Source organism: Sarcophilus harrisii, chromosome 3, assembly GCF_902635505.1.
Source record: "Sarcophilus harrisii chromosome 3, mSarHar1.11, whole genome shotgun sequence".
Lineage (NCBI taxonomy): Eukaryota > Metazoa > Chordata > Mammalia > Dasyuromorphia > Dasyuridae > Sarcophilus > Sarcophilus harrisii.
The window spans coordinates 160,416,294-160,438,463 of record NC_045428.1 but is presented as its reverse complement, the minus strand read 5'-3'; the positions used below and the strand labels follow the sequence as shown (position 1 = coordinate 160,438,463).

The window sequence follows — 22,170 nt, the reverse complement described above, 5'->3', positions numbered from 1 at the left end:
TATCCCAGTCACTAATACAGGTAGACAATGTGTGACTTATCAACCAGGAGAAGTAATAGCATCAGATTTGCTGATATGCTGATATTTGCCCAGATTTTGACTCCCAACAATAGAATCCAGGAATATTCTGGACTGCAGCAGTTACAGCTGACCATCCTATGCTCACTATCTATGTAAATGGCATACCATTAGAAGGAATGGTAGACACAGGTGCAGATCATACAGTCATTAGAGATTCTAATTGGCCCACTCATTGCCAAAGATTAAGGCAGATATCTATATGTCTGGCATAGGAGGATCAATAACAGCTAAAGTTAGTACTACCTCTTTAAGATGGACATTTGAAGGTGAAACAGAACTTTTTACTCCTTTTATAGTGGAAAAAATCCCCATCAATTTGTGGGTAAGAGACATCTTATAACAGTTAGGATTACTTCGGCTTTTTAGACAGGGCTGCTGTTGAAGGCCTGCCAACACTCTCACCTGTTCCTATTTAATGAAAAACTGATACACCAGTGTGGATAGAACAGTGGCCCTTAACAAGTGATAAGATTCAGGCCTTATTAGATACAGTACAGGAGCAACTTGACCAAGGACACTTGCAACCTTCTCTAAGTCCTTGGAATTCCTTGGTATTTGTTGTAAAAAAAAAATCTGGAAAATGGAGGATGTTAACTGATCTAAGAAAAGTAAATGAACAGATGGAAACTATGGGAACTCTTCACCCTGGACTTCCATCTCCTACTCAATTGCCTAGAGAATGGTCTCTTTGGGTTATAGACATTAAGAATTGTTTCTATTCTATCACTCTAGATCAGGAAGATATGAAAAGATTTGTCTTTTCAGTGCCCAGCATTAATTTAGCTGAGCCTTGTAAAAGATATGAATGGACAGTTTTGCCACAGGGCCACAGGCCACAGTTTGCCACAGCCCTATTGTGTGTCAAATGTATGTGACTGCTGTTCTCACTCCAGTAAGAAAAGCATTTCCAAATGCTTTAAACTCACCACGCCAGCTTACAAAAGAAGCTCAAGAGGCTTTGAGAGAGGTTGAACTGGCTTTATCCAATGTGGTTGAAAGAGTTACTCAAAAATCCTTGGAAATATCAGTTTTTGCTACAAAAGAGGCACCCACAGCAGTCCTTCATCAAGGACACAGTGTGATAGAGTGGGAGATCCTCCCAGCACAACCAGACCAAAGCCTTACTCCTTATCCAGTGCTTGTGGCTAGAATTTTATTAAAGGTCATTAAGCGAGCAGTACAATTATTTGGGACAAGACCTGACAAGATATGCACCTTTTATACCAATACACAAATTAATGTATGCTGTGAAACCATCCCAGAATGGAAAATTTTATTGGCCACAGCTCCAAATCTTATACACAGGTTTCCATTAAAGATAACCTGACTATTACATAATTGGCAATGAATTTTTGAAGAAAAGGTTTCTAAGGTTCCTCTTAAAGGACCAACTATCTTTACAGATGCATCCAAACATAACATTTGTGCTGTAATGACTTAACACTGATTTTGATTTTATTTTGGTATGTGGTGTGAAATGTAGGTCTATGCTGAGTTTCTGATATTATTTTCCAGTTTTCCTAGCAATTTTTGCCAAATAGTGAGTTCTTATTCCAGAAACTGGAGTATGGGGCTTTATCAAATATTATTATTCATCAAAACCATTTGGTACTGGCTAAGAAACAAAGTGATGATCAGTGGAATATATTACAAACACATAATATAATAATCAAGATCTATAGTAATCTAATAAGGTCAAAATCAGTACATGATTTGAGCATAAAGGATGGTACCATAACCAAATTAGGAGAACAAAGGATAATTTACCTATTAGATCTTTGAAGAAGAGCAGAATTTATGCCCAAAAAAGAAATAGAAAACATTATGAAAGGCAAAATGGACAACTTTGATTACATTAAATTAAAAAGGTTTTGCACAAAGATTAAAAGGAAAACACAAAGCTAGGAAACCATTTTTATAGTCAGTGTTTCTGATAAAGGTCTCATTTCTAAAATATATGTCACTTCTGTTTCCAAAAGCCTTGGACAATTCACTTTGAGTTTCTGTCTGGGTTTGAATCCTTCCTCTGACACTTATGTATAACTGAAAGGTTATGCCAGTGATTTTGGGGGAAAATTACATAACATTTCTGGCCCTTAACTTTTCCCATCTGCAAAATACAGAGATTGGTGTATACTACCTCTGAAGTACACCCCCCTCCCCAATATATGTTAATTCCATGCATTAAAAAAAACAACCCTCTTCTCTTTTTAATCCCCACTTCTATTGGTAAATTCCTCCCAGAACCTCCATTTTGAGGTTGTGTCCAGGCAAGTTATATTTAATTTCTCACCAAGCTCATTTCCTGATTCTTCAGATTGTTTCCATTTTCCCATTTGAGGACTTTTTCCTTCCTTCACCTTTTCAGCTCCCTTTTATGTGTTATTTTCTTCCATCAGAATAATTCCTTCACAGCAGAGACTTCCTTTACTTTTGCTTACAGTTGTATTCCCAGAATTAGCATGATCTTGATACATAATAAGCATTTAGATATTCTTTGGCTTATGGATATATAAGCAAAGATTTTCAAAATTATTTTTATATGCCTAGAACATCTATTATCTAGAATGTCTAGTATCTTTGCTTTGTTCATAGTAGATACATACGAAATGTTTGCTGGATTGAATTGGGCGTCAAAATGCTATAGAAAGATGGGTAATTGATATAAATGGTGGCAGCATATTACCAATGATAAACTGCTTTTGAGGAATGGCACAAAAGATATAATTAAAGGTATTCAAAACAAGAATATACCCAAGCAGCAAGATAAACTGAAAAACAAACTTTAAATATGACACTGGTATCTGATATTCATAAAACATGGGGGGCAGGGATGGAAAAAGGCCTCAAACAGAAGGTGAATCCTTAACGTAGGATTTGTGGAAAGATTTGGACAAGAATAACGCAAGATAATAAGTTATGGACAGAGCTATAGTTGGAAACTCTTGACTCTGGAACAAGTAAAATGAAAAAGTCAACCTTTAAAGTCAAATTCAATTGAAGATGAGAGACTTTGGACCTCAGAAAACAAAGGAGACTGAGATCTTGGGATTCTTTCCCCCTTCTGGGTAGACATAGTAGGATTTATGAAACTATCAAAATTCCAAATCAAAGAGTTCATTTATAAATTTAAGCTTTTGCTCTCAATTCTTTTTATCTTTTATATAGATTTGTACTTTACATGTAATTGTATATGTCGATTTTGAATAAAGTATTTGATTAGATTGTTTCATGCAATAAAAATTTAATATTTTTTAATATAGCAAATGCATAGCCTGACAAGTATAAAAGATTACTAATTGATTCTTCCATTAGTTATTAATCTAGTTTTTGGGAGAATCATCAAGTGAGTAAAATTTATTTTGACCCTTTTCTTATTCAGTCAAGCACCTATAGCTTTCTGCTGTGCCACATCACCTCGTTTTATCCTTACTGGGCAATATTCCATGTTGTACATCCTTACTGGGCAATATTCCATGTTGTACAATCTTCTCCTCTCCTCTTCTTCCTCATTAAAATTAAAATTAAAATACTATTCTAAGATATCAAAATACGAATTTGAATGCTCGCTTGAGTCACTAATAAAAAGGGAAATACAAATCAAAATAATTCTGAGGTTCTATCTCACAGCCAACAAACTGATAATGATGACAGAAGATGAGGATGAACAATATTAAAGGGGTTTAAAAAGATAAACACAACAATACATTGTTGGCAAGACTGAGTTAGCCCAACAATTTTGGAAGGCAATTTTAAATTATGTTTAAAAAAGTAATTTAAATGTCTAAATTCTTTGATCCAGAAATTCCACTACTAAAAATATAGCTCAAGGAAGTCCTAAATGTAAGAATAGAGCCAAAATAGTTATAATAAAACTTCTAGCAAGATCAAAGAAGTAGAAACAAAGCCATTATAGATTGAGTGGCTAAATTGTTTTGCACACATGAATGTGATATGATACTAAGATATGAATATGAAGATGTGAATATAAGGAAGTTAGAGAAACATTGGAAGACACATCACATTCATCAAGTAATTTTACATAACTGATTTTCTTTTACTTTTTACCTTATAAAAGATATGAATAGACAGTTTTGCCATAGGGAATAAAAAATAACCCTACTATGTGTCAAATGTATGTTGCTGCTGCTCTTATTCCAGTAAGAAAAGCATTTCCAAAAGTTATGTTATATTATATGGATGATATCTTGGAGTATGTACCTGAGGAACAAATATTAGAAGCATGTCTACCAAAAACCATAGAAACACTAAGGAACTACAAATTGCACACAGCTCCAGAAAAAATTCAAAGGCATGCTCCTTTTCAAAATTTAGGATGTAAAGTATATCCTAAGGTGCTTATAGTACAAAAACTTTCTTTAAGAACAGAGAAGTTGAACACCTTATGACTTTCTGAAATTGATAGGAGATATCCAATGGATGTGTCCAGTATTAGGCTTAAGTACCTATCAACTGCAATATTATATGACATTTTAAGGGGAGACATTGCTTTAAAATCATCACACCAGCTTACAAAAGAAGCTTAAGAGGCTTTGAGAGAAGTTAAACTGACTTTATCCAATGTGCTTGAAAGAGTTACTCAAAAACCCTTGGAAATATCAGTTTTTGTTATACAAGAGGCACCCACAGCAGTCCTTCAACAAGGACACAGTGTGATAGAGTGGGTGACCTTCCCAGCACAACCAGACCAAAACCTTACTCCTTACCTGGTGCTTTTGGCTAGAATTTTATTAAAAGCCATTAAGGACACTATGTATCCATAGTACAATTACCTGAGATAAGACCTGACAATATATATACCTTTTATACCAATACACAAATTAATATATGCTGTGAAACCATCCCAGAGTGGAAAATTTTACTGGCCACAGCTCCAAATAACCAAATAATCTTTAACTGGTTAAAGATAACCAGACTATTATAAAATTGGCAATGAATTCTTGAAGAAAAGGTTTCCAAGTTTCCTCTTAAAGGACCAACTATCTTTACAGATGTATCCAAACATAATATTTGTACTGTATACTCTCATAACTTAACTATAAAGAGAGTAATCAGAACTCCTTTTCAGTTGACTCAGCAGAATGAATTGTATACTATCATGTTAGCTCTTACTTATTATCCAGGAGATGTAAATATAATATCTGATTCAGCCTATTCAGTAAGTGTGGTACGAAGAATTGCCACAGCCCAAATAAAATTTGTAGCTTCTAATATATATCAGCTCTTTAAGGAACTTCAAGAGCAAGTGAGAAAGCATCCAGGTAAGATTTAGATCTTGCATGTCCACTCTCATAGTGGACTTCCAGGTCCTATTTTTCATGGAAATTCAAAGGCAGATCATCTTCTAACCATGCTAGCCAATACTTCTTTATTTCAGGCAGCCCAAGAATCTCATTCTAAATATCATCAGGCTGCTTAAGCTTTACATTTGCAATTTGGGATAACAAAAGAAGCTAGGAGCATACTAAAAGGCTGTACAGCTTGCCTTCCTTACCATGCTCCTACACTCCCTGCAGGGAAGAACCCTTGGGGTTTGAGACCCAATGAAATTTTGCAAATAAATGTGACCCATTATAAATCTTTTGGTTGTCTGTCTCTTATCCATGTTGTAGTAGATAGCTTTTCAGGATTTCCTTTTGCAATACCAGCAGCAAAAAAGACAGCCCAAGTGGTCACTGAATTCCGTATACAAGCTTTTGCAATTATGGGTGTGCCACAAGCAATAAAAACAGATAATGAACCTGCATATTCTTCTAAACATTTTGCACACTTTTGTGCACAATATCAGATTTTACTCACCCCTGGCATACCTTTTAATCCTCAAGGACAGGCAATAGTAGAGAGGAGAAACAGAGACATTAAACACTCCTCCAAAAACAAAAGAAAGGGGGAGCCATAGGTAATCCTAGGGAACTTTTAAATTTAGCTCTTTATACTATTAATTTTTTTGATTTTTGATAAAGATGCACTGGCTCCGGTAGACAGGTTTTATAACCTACTGGAAGGGCAGTGTCCAGTGTGAGCTGTTCCACTATTGTTAGATAATCACAGGTGATGTGGAGAGATCCAGAAAGTGGTGAATGGAAGGGACCAGATAGGTTAACTGCTTTGGGGAGAGGGTTTTCCTGTATCTCTACAGATGGATGCCAATAAGCCGTATTCACCTTGTCCTTTGGAGAGAGATGGAGAAGACCCTTGAAACAAAGGAGAAGACCCAAGAAACATAGGGTGGTTCCATTACTGACTGTGCCCATCACTGAAAGAGCATGGCAGTTATGACAATTGACTCATGAACATTAAACATTATTAATAAGCAGGACTTTAAAACCAGCAGGAATCATTGAATTCCCTGAGAAATGATAACATTGTTGCAGGACTTTAAAACCAGCAGGAATCATTGGATTCCCTGAGACACGAAGAGTCTTTTGCAGGACTTCAAAATCTGCAGGAAATCATTGGATTCCCTGATACATGAAGTAATGGACAATAGATTGGTTTTGGACTATCTCTTGGCTGCTGAAGGAGGTATATATATGTGTGATTGTTATTTATATACTTTCCTTCTAGGATTTATGGGCATGTATATCCATATTGATTATCATATCACTATGTTGATTCATACTGTTTGTTACATCACTGCTTGCATGTATAATTCCTCATGTTGATCCATGTTGCTTGTTACATCACTACTAGCCTGAGTTATATTACTATGTGCTTGTGTAATATCTCCTATGCTGATGGATATCTGTTTCAATTTCAGCCCTGAGGATACCTGCTAACAGTATCTGGTTTGACTTCCCATTTCCTTTTGGTCTTTTCACCTTCCCTGAAAAGTCAGGGAGGGTGTGATCATCTCCTTTTTGGAGTTTTCATCTCTCTTCCTGAGAAATCAGGGAGGATGTGATCACCTGTGTTACAAAACAAAAGAAAGATGGAGATGTAGCTGGTGGAACTCTGAAAAGATATACTTGAATCACAGAATGGTGCTTATGGCTGTGCATGCTTAATGTGATGTAGTGAGGTAATTGTACTGAAGGATTTAAGGGCTGAGGGAGGGACAGAGAGCCCTCTCAGCTGCAGTGCTCTCAGAAAGAGAAGATTTCAGGCTCCAGACTCCATTTTTGTGTGGCTCTCCTGCCTCCTTCACTTCTCCATCTAAAGACCAGAGGCTCTGGCTGATTCCAAGGTCCTCCAGAGAGCTAGCCTGGATGTTACACATATATTTGATCATCATAAATGATGGTCAAGTAGTCCAATTCTTCATTTTTCAGATGAAGAAACAGATCTAGAAAAGAAAAGTGCTTTGTCCAAGTCACCTGGGAATTTAGAATCAAAATTTAATCCCAGGTCTCTGACTCTTCTGTGCATTGTACTGCAGCCCACAATCTCTCAAACTAATATCTTTTAGTATTATTTTTCTTTTACATTATTGCTGCTATTGCAAACATAGGCCTCCTAATTTTGCTTATGTGACTTTGTACCTATTTATGCTTTTGTTGCCCCTTTTCCCCCTGAATTTCTCCTATTTGTCAATGCTTATCAATTTTCTCATCTATAAAATGAGTTGGGGCTGGAAATGACAAACCATTTCAGTATCATTGAGAAGAAAAATCCAGTAGGATCATGAAGAGTCAGAGATGATTGAAAATTACTAAAAGGTAACAACAATGAAACAATGGTATTCCATTAAATAAGCAGTCACTTTATTTCTACGTTTTTGGTGTGCAAAAACTACTATTGTCAACAATTTAGTATACATAACATCCTTCCTCTTGCCTTTGATTTCCTTGGAACAAAAGTGCAGTTAAATATTTTTTTCAAAATCACACTAATAGGACATGGGAGATTTATCAGTTCCTACTTTTCTTTATCGTTTTTTTTCCTCTGCATCATGTCTTTTTTAGGTAAAGAATATGAATAGTTTAGTCACTTTGTTAGAGGGTCTCTTAATTTATTCTTCTGTTGATATGTATATATTATTACCAGAAGTACTAGTACTATGATACTGCTACTAATTACAATCATTATACTAATTATATGACTCCTACTAACTACTATTACCACCACCACTACTACTATCTACTACTGCCACGGCTACTACTACCACCACCACCACCACTAACACCACTACCACCACCACCACCACCATCACTACCTCCACCACTACTACTATTTAACATTTTTAGAACACTTTTATAATCTGTGACATGGTCTACATAATAACATTTTTTATAGAGAATAATATAGAAATTCTTTTCTTTTTCTCTTTATAAATACCATCAATTTTTTCATATATCTTTTAACACATTATTTGCTTTCTTCATATCCTGTGTTTTCATTTTAAAATAAATATGTACTTCAGATTTTTCTAATTTTCTTTCATCTTCTTGGTTGACAAGTAAGATTTCTGACTCTATGATCACTTTTTCAGCTATATTTAGGTTTTTTTTAAAAGATAGTCTTTGAGGTTTTGATACAATTCAGTTCTTTGTTTTCTTAGAATTTAGTTGTCTTTTTTTTTTTCCTTTGGCTTGCTCTAGGCAAGATTTATGGTTGTGGAAACATTGGGGACAAATTTTTTTGCACTTGGAAAAAAGTATGTTAAGTAAGTAGCTATTCTCTTATAGAGTATAATCTCTCCATTCACAAAAGAAACCCAATTTCTTGAGAAAATGAATGCCATCATATTACTCTGCCATGGAGATAGCACTCTTGAGTTTTTGTGGATGGCCAACTTTTTAAATCATCTCAGTGTTATCAATAATAACATTATGTGTATGTGTATATATATATATATATATATATATATATATGTTTTTAGAGTTCTATATTTTAAAATTCTTTCCTCAGGTAAAAAAAAATAAACTCAATAACAACACATTGTGAAGTGGATAATACAAAAGTTTTACATTTCACTACATGTGAGGTAAAGGGTTGAAATGACTAGACCAAAATCATACTGATAGTAAATGTTACAGAGAAGATTCAAATATAAGGGTATACACACCCTCTTAATCTTATACTTAGATCTATTGAAAGGTCTATGATTTTATCAGGATGATTATTTCTTTCACTGGTGAAGAAGATAACCTTTTCCTATGCCATGAGGAGTTTTATTTTGTTTTTACTGCCTACTTTGTAGCCAGCTTTCTGATGATGGATCTCCCTAAACTTAAAGAGAAATCTTATCTGTTGCCAACTACAAATTCAAAGCCTTGCCAGTTTGATTAGATTCTCCTAAGTTTACCCTTTACTTATGTACAAATTCAAAATCCTCTTTCATAAAACGACAACAGAACTTTGGTAGTGACTTGAGCAGGTTATATAGGTGATTTGTCAAGCTCACACAGTGTCATATCGCCACAACTTAGTTTTATTTCAAAGGAATTTTTATCTCTTGTGAAACATTCTTTCTCCCCACCTCTATGATCTTTTATCTGTTTCTTCCCTGAGAATGGTATTAGCTATTGGCTTTGCTCATCTCATTCTTGCAGAAATACCATAAAAAGAAAAAAAGAATTGGAATGCAGGCTCAAGTCAACAATGAGCCCAGTTTTTCACAGATTTGAATCAAAATTGTTATAACAAGTCATTTTTAAGTTAATTTTGGATTTCTGGATTCAAAGCTTATCATTTTCTGCCTTCTTCTTTGAAGTTCCAGGGAATTTTACATAGATATTTTCAGCAATTGACTAGGTATTAGTACATATGGTACTAATATAGTTTTTAAAAATTACAGAATGCTAGTTTGCAGGGATTTTGGAGAGCACCAAGCTATGTCCACTTATTTTACTTAATGAAATGAAGACCCAATGAAATGAAATGGCTAGCTGAAGAGCCAACAATAGCAACATCCTTCCCTTCCCCCCCCACCAAAAAAAAAAAAAAATAGAACATGTATTAAGAATGTATGCATCTAGGGGCAACTAGGTGGAGTAGTGGATAGAGCACCAGCACTACATTCAGGAGGATCTGAGTTCAAATTTGATCTCATACATTTAATACTTCCTAGCTGTGCGACTCTGGTCACATCACAACCCAAAATGCCTCAGCAAAAAAAGAAAAAAAAAAGGATTTATGTGTACTGATTCCTGGTTAAGTACTTATTAACTATAAAGATGCTAATTAATTTACTAACTACATAAAAGTGCTAATAAGGATTCAGAACTGGAAAGAGCTTTAGTGGTTATCTAGAACAAATTATGTAATCTAAAGATTAGAAAATGGAGGCCCAGATCCCTGAAGTGATTTGCTTGAGCTCACCCAGCAAAATCAATAGTGAAAGTTAGATCTTTTGAAGTTAATGAATTCTTTCCACTGTACTACTATTGGTGATATACAATTTTAGTGTCCTATTAGCTTTATTTATGAGGATAAAGGGAAAGAGACAAAATAGTTGGGAATCTCTTTTTTTCTCTCCTTTCTTTCTTTTAGAGGGGTAAGAGTAGAAAAAAGATATTATATTTCTACCATGTAAAGAGCCCCAAGCCATATGCTTAGGAAGTAAAAGCAGTCATTTTAGAGATAATTAGCATGCTTTCTAATGCATCTGAATCTATTCTCACTGATCTGTTTTCAAATGCTAGTTTCTAACACTGTTTCCATAAATATAATCAAAAGCAGTTAGACACATTTTATTCCAATAGACTAAAAAAAGTCATTCCTGTGAATCTGGCATCAAGGAAGAGTATGCCCTATTTCACAGATGGGGAAGGAGAGACAGATCTGTAAACTAACTTGTCCATCATTTCATCAAATATGCAAAGCAGAATAGACTTCAAAACTATCTCTTACTGAATAATAACTGCCTTTTATGTGATTTAAAAAATTTGCAAAATGCTTCATAATAATACGTTATTTTTTCAGTTGTTTGGCAATTCTGTGTTGTAGGTACTACAGATATCATTTCTATTGCACATATGAGGAAAATGAGACCAAAGTCAATTGTTCCATTTATTCTACCATATTATTTGCTTTTATACTATATTATATGCAGCACTTTTTTTCTATGTGCCAGTAGAAGACTAAATTTTCTTTCTAATATTCTATTTTGTTATTGTTGAGTCATTTCAGTCACATCCAAAAGTTTGTCATCCAATTTGTGATGCCATTGGATTTTCTTGGTAAATATTTAGCGGTTTGCCATTTCCTTCTTCAACTCACTTGACAGATGAGGAAACTGAGGCAAATGGTGTTAAGTGACTTGCTCAGGGTCACACAGCTAGTAAGTTTCTGAGCCTAACATTTCCGTTTCATTATTATGGCAATCCTCAGTGATGTGGTACAGCCATTGTCAGGAATGATAGGAACTCTAATAAAGTTCATATCATTTCTATTGTCAGGAATGATGTGAATTCTAGCTGCTAAAACAGACATAGTTGCTAAAGGAAACAAAACCTGATGTAAAGTATATTAAATGAGAAGCCAGGAAAGTTGGGCTCAAGCACATGTAGCTGGATGTAATAGAAAGAATACTGGACTTGAAATACTCTGGTTCTTAATCTTGCCTAATATGATTGCTGTGTGATCCTAGGCAAGTAACTAAACCTCACTGTTCCTCAGTTTCTTCATCTGTCAATTGACTTCATGATCTCTAAAGACCTGTCCAATTCTCAATATATGATTGTGAACCAGACATTTATTGATTGTGTGTCTTTGGGCAAATCTCCTTTTCTCTTAGAGAATCTGTTTTCTTATCTGAAAAATGAAAAGTTTAGACCATGAGGATACATCTAACCAGCTAGTCCAATCTCTTTATCTTGTTTTATAGATGACAAATTAAAGACCCAGAGATTTTTAAGAGATTTGCCATATGTTCACACAAGTATTAAGCCTTAATTTGGAATTTGAACTTGTTGTCTAACCCTAGATCCCCAACTCTTTCTACTATAACATCTTGCTCCTTAGATTAAATACTGCAACTGCTTTCAAGCTTTAATATTTGACTCCAGTCAAAGTAAACCAGCAACACAAGAAGTGAATGGTACTTATTAATTAGATCCTAGAATGAGCTCTATTGAGTTCTCTCCACACTGAGTAAACTGAGCTATTGACCAGCTTTTTGTCTGCAAAATAGTTTTATGCTAAGTCACAAATTTGGAAATTGAATAAGGATGAAAGGAATTCAGAGGTCAAATGTTAAAGTCTGTCTCAGACCAAAGGTGCTAACATCTAAAGACAGAAGACTGTACTTTACCCTAGAGAAAGGTCCAAAAGAAGCAAATATTGACTTGCTGGTTGAAGAAGAGAACTTAATTTTTATTAATCCCATGTGAACCTTATGAATATCATTCTTTTTCATTGGATTATATTTAAGGGAAAACTTTCCATTTTATCTCTTCTCCAAAGCTCAGAAGTGTGTCAAATGCATTTACCATGAAAGATTTGTATGTTCTCAGTTGAGCATTGACAGCTCAACACTTGCTATTGTCAAGTCATAAATTGATAGCATGGGACAGCTAGATAACACAGAAGATAAGAGTACTGGCTTTGATGTCAGTAGTACCTGAGTTCAAATTTGACTTCAGACATTTAACACTCCCTAGCTGTTTGACTCTGGGCAAATCACTTAACATCCAATTGTCTCACAAAAAAAAAAAAAAAAAAAAAAAAAAAAAAAAAAAAAAGAAGAAGAAGAAGAAGAAAATCAGTAAGCATTTAGTAAAAACTTTATGTATGCTAGGCCCTTACCAAGGGCTGGGGATACAAGGGAAGGCAAAAAACAAAACAAAACAACAACAACAACAAAAACCAGTAACACAGCTCCTATTCTCAAGTTCAATAGTTTAATGGAACAGACAACATACAAATAGTTATAAGCTATATTTTCTATGTGCCAGTAGAAACCTACTTGAAAACACCAAAGAGATGCCATTCAGTGTTATTATTAGAAATATGAGGAAAATATGACTACCTTCTCAAAACTACTCTCTTCTTCAACCTAGAAGTGCCCTGATGGATCTGAAATCCTCTAGCTTAAGTTATATTTCCTCCTTCCTCCATTTTTTTTAAAGGATAATAGCAGGTTTTAATAATTTTGGTCCTGTTTCCAGGAACAGTCTCTTCTGCTATAGTCAAAAGGCCTCTTATTACCTGATAACAATTAGGATAAGAATATGAGAATTATAATTAGTATTATTTGTGTCTTGGGGAAACTTTACTAGAACTTGTATAAGTAGCATGAAATAGAGCTCAAGTGACTTTTAAAAAAAATAAAAATTCAAATCAGTTGGGGATATAACAGGTGGATTAGAAGCAATTCTGTCTCATACCTTCATACTTTAACAATTCTTGCTAAGTAGATTGGTTTGGTTATTTTTATTGCAGCTAAAGATATGAAATTTTGAAGGCACTCACAGACATGGATGGAGACAGTAACCAGAGGGAGAAGTGTGCCTTCTTGTGACAGCAAGGAATGCTAGTTATAGATTCATGAAAGAACCTGATACTGGAAATCAAACTGAGTGCCTCACTCAGAAGAAATACTGCACCCAAAAGGAGATGCATGGGCACTATACAAAGAGAGAAAGACTTAGAAATTGTGAGTTACTCTTTGTTACATATGTAATCTACATGCGTGCTTCCCTAACAATGTACTCTAATTTTGGACTCTCTCTGCAAATGGTACATTTATTTATAGATGAGTTTGCTCTAGGTTTGGGGGGATAATGTTGTGTAGGAAATGCTGCATCCCATTAGTGACTGTCTTTGTTAAAAGCTAATTATGCCTACTAGTTGACTGTTAGTAGGAAACATATTGGCAGCTTTATATGAGCTCCAATTTTAGATGTAGTCACCTATTAGGCTACTTCCTTAGAAATCTGAGAATAGTAACTCCTGAGAGAGGCCAGTTAGAGAGTTAGAGAAGTAGCCACAAGCAGAATCTTGCTAAGGATTCACAAATATTATATAGGTCTCATGGATTTTGTATGTGCTTGACAGAATCAGAGTGAAGAATATCTGATAGTGAGCATTTTCCCATTCAATAATATGAATTGGTGAGACTTGTGACAGAACTTATTTATCACTTGAGAGAATCAAGCTCAAATATTAATAAAATTTCATGACTTCTCTATTCAATATTATTATTATTATCATTATCTCCATTTTATTGATAAGAAAATTAAGTTTGAATATAGGGATGTCAGGTTGTTTTTAAAATGCAAAGTTTCTATTGTGGTTCTGATTAAAAGGTTAACAAGTACTTTTGCTTTTAGTGTTTTATATATATGTTTACTCTATTTATGTAGAAAATGGACAAATAATGTTTTTGCAACCTTAAGAATGCCATCCAAGGATTTTTTTTAAAAAATAGGATAGGTTTCATGCCTTGGGGATTCTGAGTAGGAGTATTCTCCTTCACATGAACGAGGTTGGCTGAGCTCTTAATAAATCCTAAAATGAAATTCCATCATTATTTTGGTTTATATTCCAGCAAAGATCTCATGTAACAAAATGTATGTATTATTAGTCAACTTTTTTCTTTAGAATTATGGGTTCTAAGCCCCAGTGCTGATTTTGTTGAATATTAACAACAACTACTACAAGAACAATAACAAAAAATGAAATTGGATTTGGTGTTGTCCATTTTTCTTAGCACTTTGGTGTTCCCCACTCCCCTTTTCAACTTTACAATAGCATCATTCTTTTCTACCCTGCTTCATATTTTGGAAACTAAGCACTGACATCAGGAAAATGCTATCTGACACAAGCTTGCAGACTTTGCCTTTGAAGAAGTTAATTTTCCCTGAGACTGAAGGAAAAACATTGACCAGCATAGAGATCTGCAACTAGATGTGCCATAGGCTGATTTAAATAAAGTGAAAGGGAGGTTAGATGACTTTTCATTTTAATATCATGATTTAAATAGATGACCAGATTTATCATTTTGGTCACATAGAGGTGGGGATGAGCAGACTCTAGCTTACTTTACAAAAGAGAAAAGCTACATTTCTTCAGCTTTCTTTGTGGCCTGAAAAGCCATATAAAATTTTCATTGGATTATCCTGATCTCTAAGAACATGAAAAGAATCATGTGTAAAGTGTAATATTATAGCTTATTAAAAAAAAAAATCTGTTCAGGGTGGGGGTGGGGAATCAGATAATTCTGAGCAGGATGATAGAGACTTTGTTATTCTTTTAGTAAAATCATCTTTAAAGTTCCTTCTAGTTCCTAAAAATTTAGCCATACAGACTGAAATCAACATAATAGAACATTCCAGGGATCTAAAGTACTTACAGACAGGCAAACTGAAACCTCAAAGGAGAATTCTTACTCTTTTGCAACCCAGAATGTTACACTCTCCCCGGAACCCCCAATCTCTGACTACCTAATGTGAATCTCCATAATGTACGATGAAATCTTGTAATATATATACTTATCTTTTATGACAATGAATATGAATTAATTGACTAGGAAATAAAATTCTACAGAAAAACATTTTTGAAAATATAAAGAATAGAAAAAAATCATTTAGTTATTTGAAAAGAATGTTAAGCTTGCCTAGAGAACCTAGGAAACCTAGAATATCTGTCCTCTTTATTTTTCTGAAAACAGAAAACATTATAGAGAGCTAATTATATCTTAATAGAATGTTAACAGCTTTAACCTTCTTAAAATGTACTTCTGGAGGGAGGTCAGCAACTGAAAATAACTTATAAAAGTAGGAAATTTGGTTTAGAATATACTTATACCTCAACTATATGCAACAATTAAATATAACTAACAATTGATTGAGGATTAGTTTTCATGGAAAATTTCTTTTGAGAAATTAACATTTTTTTTGGCTTAAAACTTATGATTTCCTTGATATAGAGAAATTCTCTCTACCAATGTAAATCAATACTTCTGCAAGAGATGGTCTAGAGAGTGATCTGGGATACCTAGATTGAGTGATTTGCCAAGATTCACAGACAGTGTGCATATGAGGAAGAATTTTATTCCAGATATTCCTGCCTCCTGAGCTCACCTTCTATTCACAACTTCAAAATATCTTTCTTTCACACATATGTATACACACGTATATATGTGAATATTTAAATATGGATTTTACTAGATTCACAATGATATGAATTTCAAAAAAGAGAAACGCAGTTTGATCATGAAACTCCAATTTTGTATGTTATATTTGATAAACCAATGTCCTTTTATTCTGATAAGACAGGTTTGAAGCATCTTTGGAAACTGACAGCAGTAGACCTTTGCTAGAAGTTAATTTGCCCCTTTAGATTGCTGTGTTCACCGTGCTCTGTTGATCCAAGTTATCTAATGTAGTGGAGTAAACTCTATTTGTAGAGCTAGTATTTTAATTAGTTGATGCATGGTCTCTTGAATTGATTTATATATGTATACATCATTTACAACTGCTTTTTCCATTTAAAAACAATGATTTTTTTTTCCATACTAGTGAACACATCTTGACCTAGTTTGAAAAAGTCTCAATAATATTTTTTGACCATTCTGGAAGGTTCTCCCCATCCCCTTTAAAAGACAATAGAACAGGGATGGCTAGATGATGCAATGGACAGTGCACCAAGCCCAGAGTTAGGAGGACATGAGTTCAAATTCAGCCTCAGACACTTAATACTTACTAGCTGGACAAGTCACTTAACCCCAATTGCTTCAACAGAAATGAAGGAAGGAAGAAAGCAATAGAATGAGACAGGGTTTAAATCGCTGGCTAATAATTCATATTATTAAGTACAAGATCAAAGACCAAAGGATCATTAAACATAATATATGTGTATTTTACTTCACAGACTTCATATTTTAGACGCTGAGAAGTAGTTTGAAAAGCCCTTTAAAATGTTTTTGCAAACATAAGTAATCTTTAAAATATTGTGTTTGAGGAATTGTATCCCTGGTCTTACTAGCCTGATTGTGTAGGCACAGGGGTGTAGATTTCAACGGGAAGACAAATGTCTATCTCCTTTTTTTTCTCCTTGGCTTCTTGTTGTGGAATGAAAGGTCCATGGTAATACGATGAACAAAAGTTATATCCTGAGAGCTGTTTTACCATGTAACATTTACTACTGGGCTCTGGCACTATTTACTTTGGCCACTTAACTGCAATGACTTGGATTTCTAGATCTTTTTCAATTGTCCTATTATATCAGTAGTAGATCATTATTGATTCCAGTGGATTAAAAGACCTAATTCCAATAAATAGTTCTGCTGTATTTCTCCAGAATTTGAAGAAGCAATTTTAATTCTCTGCTGAGGTCACATTGTTTTACTAAGCCTTATTATTTGTTAAAGCATGAAGTTTTTTTTTTTTTTTAATTAGTTCTCATATCTCTACTTTTCCCTTCTACCTTTGCATAGGCTGCTATCTCAACTCAAATGCCATGTTCCATACTTCTCTTTCCAGCTCCTGGTTCTTCTCCCCTAAGAGTATCTTGGGTTTCTTTTGCATATATTTGTGTACATTTATACATGCAAAATATTGTCTCTTCTAAAAAGATTGTGAATTTCTTGAAAGCAGATACTCCTTCAATTTTGCTTGCCTTCAATTTGGTGAACCTAGCAATGAAGGCACTTAAGTATGTTCATTTAAATTTCCCAAATGTTTTAATTTCTAAATTCCCAATTTCACTGAGAACAAAGAGACTGAGTATTCACTAGAAAAGGAAGCACTAAAATAGTTGAATCTTCCATACAATAGCCTACAAGTCACTGGTAAACATCAATACTTTCTTCTTACATAGCATTTTACATAGGAAAGTGGGATGCTAGAGCAGATCAAGTTCTGGCTTTGGAATCAGAATTTTGGTTCAAATCCCAACTTTGTTATTTACTTTAGGTGACTTTGGGCTCACAACTCTGCTAGCTTCAAGGGTCATTTTACTGAGATTAGGGAGATCCAGATGAATGGCCTTTTGTGATTAATATAGAAGAACAGCAGCTTTATAGGAAGCTCCAGAAAAGGAATAGTTTATAGTTAAAGTTAGAAATGTCCCCTTCTTTCTTCCCCTGAAGATTATGTCTTTCTAACGTGACAATGGCAGTAATTCAGTAAATAGCTATTACTTTTTAGAATTGTTTAGACATAATCATCATTAAGAACTCTAGCAAAACAGTCCATCAAACCGGAATTGCTATTATCACTACATTTTTTTTCATGGCAGAGCCATAATAAAACCCAAGTCTTCTTGTATTTTTAATGTGAAGTTTATTTTCCCAGAGAGATGTATTACTTTATGTATATGAGCATGGGCATATATATGCAAATGTGCTTATACATGCATATATTTTTAAATACTTTATGGGATGACTTGAATTTTTAAGTTCACTTTAGATTTTAAGCATTGACTTTTATAATTCTGGGAGAAGTAGGAGTATCTCAATACTACGGTTGATGTGAATTTTTTAATGGCAGAAAGCTGATTCTTTCTGTTGCTTTGTTATTTTAAGGAGAGAGTCCAAGAATCAGTGGAAATATAAGAAGAATAGTTTGAAAACTCCAAACTAGATTCCAGTAGATACCCAGCTTAGGACAAAGACTACATTACCTCAGTCACCATGGTTTTCACAAAGGGTTTGCAAAGCAGTCTATATGTAAAAGTGAAATCATGATTTAAAATAGTTAAGTCTGCTACATTTAAGAAACATTATCGAAAAGAGTGAAAAAAAAAACTGCTGAACTGAGGTAAGTTGAAACCTCAGAGTGTTAGTTTGAATTGGAATTCACAACAGCAACAGACAGCAACAGAAAATTCTTGCACCCTTTTATTGGCACAGTAATATTTCAAAGTCTGGTATGGCTGCAAAGTTCCAAGTAGCAAATTATTGCTCTTAATGCTACTGTTCAAAATTTCATAACAGCCAACCAGAACATTTTGTTAACTCAAGGCCATTGTAATACATGAGCTCTGGTGATATACATTAAGTGAATCATGCAGCATACTTCTTTAAGGACATATTCATCTTATGATGCCTTGTACTTCCAGGAAGCCTTATTGCTCAAAGGAGAAAAATCTCATCAGTCCTTTCTGCACCTGTTACTGGGTGCAACTTTGTACTGATATCTGACCTTTTACATAACCAGTTTGAAAATGAAGTTATACACATTTAACTGAGCACCTCATTATTTTCTGTAACCTATGCTGTCAACTTGAGATGAAGTTTAATTAAAAGAATTCACAATCGACTTATTCCAAAGCACAGCGCATAGAAAAGAAACAATATCTCCTAACTAATGAATGAAATAGAAAGCATTGGGTACTATCCACAGAAGCCAATTTTGCAAGTGTCACCATATTTAAGGTTGACATCAGTGAAGCTAAAACAACAACATAGTGTTGAGATTCTTAAATACTTCAGGCAAAAACCATATGGAACAAACAGAATCCAAATAGATTTGGTGTTTTTACCTGTATTTTGAAGAAAGAACAGCACCACCAATTACATAAATTTATAAAATCTAGTAATAAACATGTAGATAATAATGCTCAGGTTTGGAATTCCAATAAAACACAGACATCTACAAAGAAATATAATATATGTACTATATATAGGCATCATATTAAAACCATTCAAGGTACAATAAACATAGTATTGAACTCTATAAAACAACTGTACAGTGTGCACACCAATCCCACCTGTCATTCTACCATCACCATTCTACCACTCTGCTTCGCCTCTCCATCCACTGATTAATCTCCTTCCCTATCTCCCATTCTTGTTTACAGATTTCTGGATTTCAGAAAGAATGTCCATAGTTCTTGAGTCCCCCAAAACACACAGTTAGAAAGAGCAGTGCTAATTGCAAGAAAGAAAGAAAGAAAAAGAAAGGAAGGAAGGAAGAAAGGAAGGGAAGAAGGGAGGGAGGAAGGAAGGAAGGAAGAAAGAAAGGAAGGAAGGAAAGAAGGAAGGGAGGGAAGAAGAAGAAAGAAAGAAAAAGAAAAGGAAAGAAAGACTAAATGCACACCCACACGTATTGAATTGAGTTTTGAACTTCAGTTTCCTGTGCTTTTTGATGATAAATTCCTGGAGAGAGAATCTAGTACATTTTAGGGGATGGGAGGTGAGAGTGGAGCAGCAAGTTATTGCTTGCTGTTAGTTTCCAGTCACTAGGTGGTTTTGATTTTTAGAGTCTGCAAACCAATCCACATCAAATTGTAGTGTCCCATAACTCTGAAGGTAATCTATTGCAGGAAGTCTCTTCTGTCTTCTTCAATAGAGCCGGCTTTTTACAAGGCGGTGGAGGAGGTCCACTGACTCGAGGTTCTGGATGGTGTTGATTTTGTTGCCAATCTCTTTCTTCACAAAGTTTTCGCCTCCAGTCCAGGAGTTCCTGAAGGGCCAAGCTCTCATTCTCTGAAAGCCTTAGCTGATGGATTACCTGGAGGGGTGAGGGAGTGGAAATAGAGAAAAATAAAACAACCAAAACATGAAGGATCATGAAATTTAATAACACCTAAATATAAAGGTCTCTCATTTTATGATTTATACTTTAACTATGATTAAATAAATGCCAAAACAGATAAAATATATTATATGTCAAAAAATTAAGGAAATGAATTAAAAGTTTGCTTGCCCTGTGTACCTGAACAAGAACTTGGAAAATAAATAAATAAATGATGATCAGATAATTTGTTTTCATACTTTGTTACTGAATTATGATTAATTATTTGACCTAACTGCAAGGGAAAGAACTTTCCACCCCACCAAAAAATTTGCAAGTAAGAGCCAACTTCAACTCATTTGTCTCCCCCTTTCCTTCGCTATGTGGCCACTGTTTCTACACAGAAGATACTATTTTCTTTGTTGTGATCTATATTATGGCAAACTTATTGGACAAAATCACAGGAGAGCAACAATGTGATCTGATGCTGGCACATCATACACAAGGTGCTGGGATCATTCAGCCCACAACACTGCCTAATGCTGCCTGAACCAGATTAAAATGTAATTGGGAAATATTTTTTGAGTTTTCTTTTTTAAATAATATTTTATTTTTCTAATTACATGTAAAAAGTAATTGGAAAATATTTAGTGACTGAAAAAAATACAATGACATAGATAACATCACATTTTATAACTGTCATTATGCTATTGCGGGAATCCTTTCATATGGATTAGTGGCCACTGTCTCTATTTGAATTTGATACTACTTGTGTATTGGATAAAAGACTTGACTTGAAATCCGGCAAAATCTGAGATAAAATCTTCCTTCTCACAAAAAGTAGCTTTGTTATCATAAGCAAGTACTTTAATTTCTTTCCCAATATCCCAAACAACATTATAATAAGTTACAAAACAATTACAGATTGGAAGATGGAATTCTCATACTGGGAATTCTCACAGGTATGGAATTAATATCATACATACAGATGCTATTGATATATGTATATATGACACAAAAAGCTCTTTAATAGACTATCTTTAAAACTCAATGCTTTTTATACATTATATAGAATTAATTAGGTTGATACTAAATACAATGAAAACCCTATAGGATCCTGAAATTTTATTTCAGTGAACCCTTTAATTTCTCCATCTTCTAACCCTCTGACCAGAACAAGTTAGCAAAACAAGCTTCATTTTTTTTCAAATTCCCTGCCTACACTTATTTTTCTCAATAATATTTTATTTTCCAATTACATGTAAAATGGTTTTTAAAACTCATTTTTTTGTAAGATTTTGAGTTCCAATTTTTCTCCCTTCCTTCCTTACTTCATTCCTTTTCAAGTAGCAAACAATTTGATATAGGTTATACATGCACTATTGTTTTGAACATATTTCCATATTAATCACATTCCCAAATAATGACTAAGAGCTGGTAATAGACATATTTGCACATATAGTTCCTTTTATATCTTTGGGATATAGACCCAGTAGTGATAGTGCTGATCAAAGAATAGGCAGTTTTATAGCCCTTTGGGCATAATTCTGATTTCTCTCTAGACTGGATGGATTGGTTCACAACTCCACCAACAATGCATTAGTGATCCACTTTCCTCATATCTTCATTAACATTTACACCTACTTTTTAAGATTTATGGCCACACAATTATAATAATAACTGATATTAAAATAATGTTTCAAAGTTTTAAAAACTGTTTCCC

At 34.2% G+C, this 22,170-nt stretch overlaps 1 protein-coding gene across 1 annotated transcript in view; it reads right to left on the bottom strand.

Annotated features, from left to right (window-relative positions):
• Window positions 1-18,816: 18,816 nt before the first annotated feature.
• The window catches only part of MYO16 (myosin XVI), a 713,480-nt gene continuing 710,126 nt past the window's right edge, over window positions 18,817-22,170 (bottom strand). Inside the window, exon 35 of the mRNA XM_031958702.1 lies at window positions 18,817-20,444. Within this exon, the coding sequence (XP_031814562.1) occupies window positions 20,214-20,444 (231 nt within the window). The 3' untranslated portion in view covers window positions 18,817-20,213. The remainder of the gene's footprint in view (window positions 20,445-22,170) is intronic.